This window comes from Coturnix japonica, linkage group LGE22C19W28_E50C23 (assembly GCF_001577835.2).
Source record: "Coturnix japonica isolate 7356 linkage group LGE22C19W28_E50C23, Coturnix japonica 2.1, whole genome shotgun sequence".
Classification (NCBI taxonomy): Eukaryota; Metazoa; Chordata; class Aves; order Galliformes; family Phasianidae; genus Coturnix; species Coturnix japonica.
The window spans coordinates 917,842-918,972 of record NC_029544.1 but is presented as its reverse complement, the minus strand read 5'-3'; the positions used below and the strand labels follow the sequence as shown (position 1 = coordinate 918,972).

Below are 1,131 nucleotides of genomic sequence, written 5' to 3'. Positions count from 1 at the left end.
GGGGGGGGTGAAAAAAGGCATAAAAGAAAAGAAAACCGCATTCAGACTTGATCTATTTTATACAATGTAAGCTGCGACCAAGTCCTGTTATTCATATTGTGGCTTTGAATCGATGATGTTTATTAAAATGCTATTGCTTCTATCGCCTCTCCTGTTGTCCTTAACCCAGGGAGAGGGATGTGATGCTTTTGCTGTTGGATCTGGTGGGGTGGGGGCTCAATGCTGTGTCCCCCTCCCCTTATAGGGATGTGAGTTTGGGGTCTGATGGCTGCGACCCACGGAGCCCCCAAGGTTGGTTCCTTGTGTTTCATCTTGGGGTCCCACGAGGAGGGGAGAAAGTCCAAACCCTGTGCTGGGGTTTGGGGGTCTTTGTGGCCATAAGGGTTGGGGGGCACCCGGGGGTCTCCTCCTCATGGCTGCAGCCACGCACTGACGTGGCCTTCGGCCAACGCGATGCCCAACATGATGCCGCTGCCCAGCAGGAATCCAACGTTCTGCAGCACAAACCGGCCCCACGTGCCCCCACCGGGACCCCGCAGCACCTCGGGGAGCTGGGGCAGAGCGGGGGCTCAGTGGGGGGCACAGCACGACCCCCACCCCCCCACATACAGCCCTACCAGCCCTTACCATGTCAGCCAGAGCCACGTAGAGGAAAGTGCCGGCGGTGGCGGTGAGGATCCATGGGGTGAGATGTGCCGCTTTCTGCCCCACGGCCGCCCCCACGGCCGCCCCCACGCAGGAGAGAAGAGCTGAGAGCAGGTTGAGCAGCAGGAGGGTGCGGGGGGCTGTGCCCGACCGCAGCAGCACCGCCAGGTCACCTGCAAGGGAGAGGACGGTGGGGGTGGCATGGGGGGTCTAGGGGGGGTCTGGGGGGGGGGTCTGGGGGTAGGGGTGGGGGGCTCTTACCCAGCTCGTGGGGCAGCTCGTGGCACAGCACAGCCAGCGCCGTGCTCAGCCCGCTGGGGAGGCTCTGGGAGAAGGCAACGCCTGCAGGAGGAGGATCGGGAATGGGGATGGGACCCCCGGGGTCGGGAATGGGGATGGGACCCCCTTGTCCCCCTTGTGCTCATCCATTCATCCCTGTGTGTTCTGCACCCCCTACCCCTGCACCTCCCATCGCCCCCCCCCCCA

At 62.8% G+C, this 1,131-nt stretch overlaps 1 protein-coding gene across 1 annotated transcript in view; it reads right to left on the bottom strand.

Moving 5' to 3' along the window:
• Positions 1–35: 35 nt before the first annotated feature.
• The window catches only part of SLC39A5 (solute carrier family 39 member 5), a gene marked incomplete at its 5' end in the record, with an annotated part of 7,394 nt that continues 6,298 nt past the window's right edge, over positions 36–1,131 (bottom strand). The window contains 3 exons of the mRNA XM_015886879.2: positions 36–551; positions 628–818; positions 907–988. Of these exons, the coding sequence (XP_015742365.2) occupies positions 411–551; positions 628–818; positions 907–988 (414 nt within the window). The remainder of the gene's footprint in view (positions 552–627; positions 819–906; positions 989–1,131) is intronic.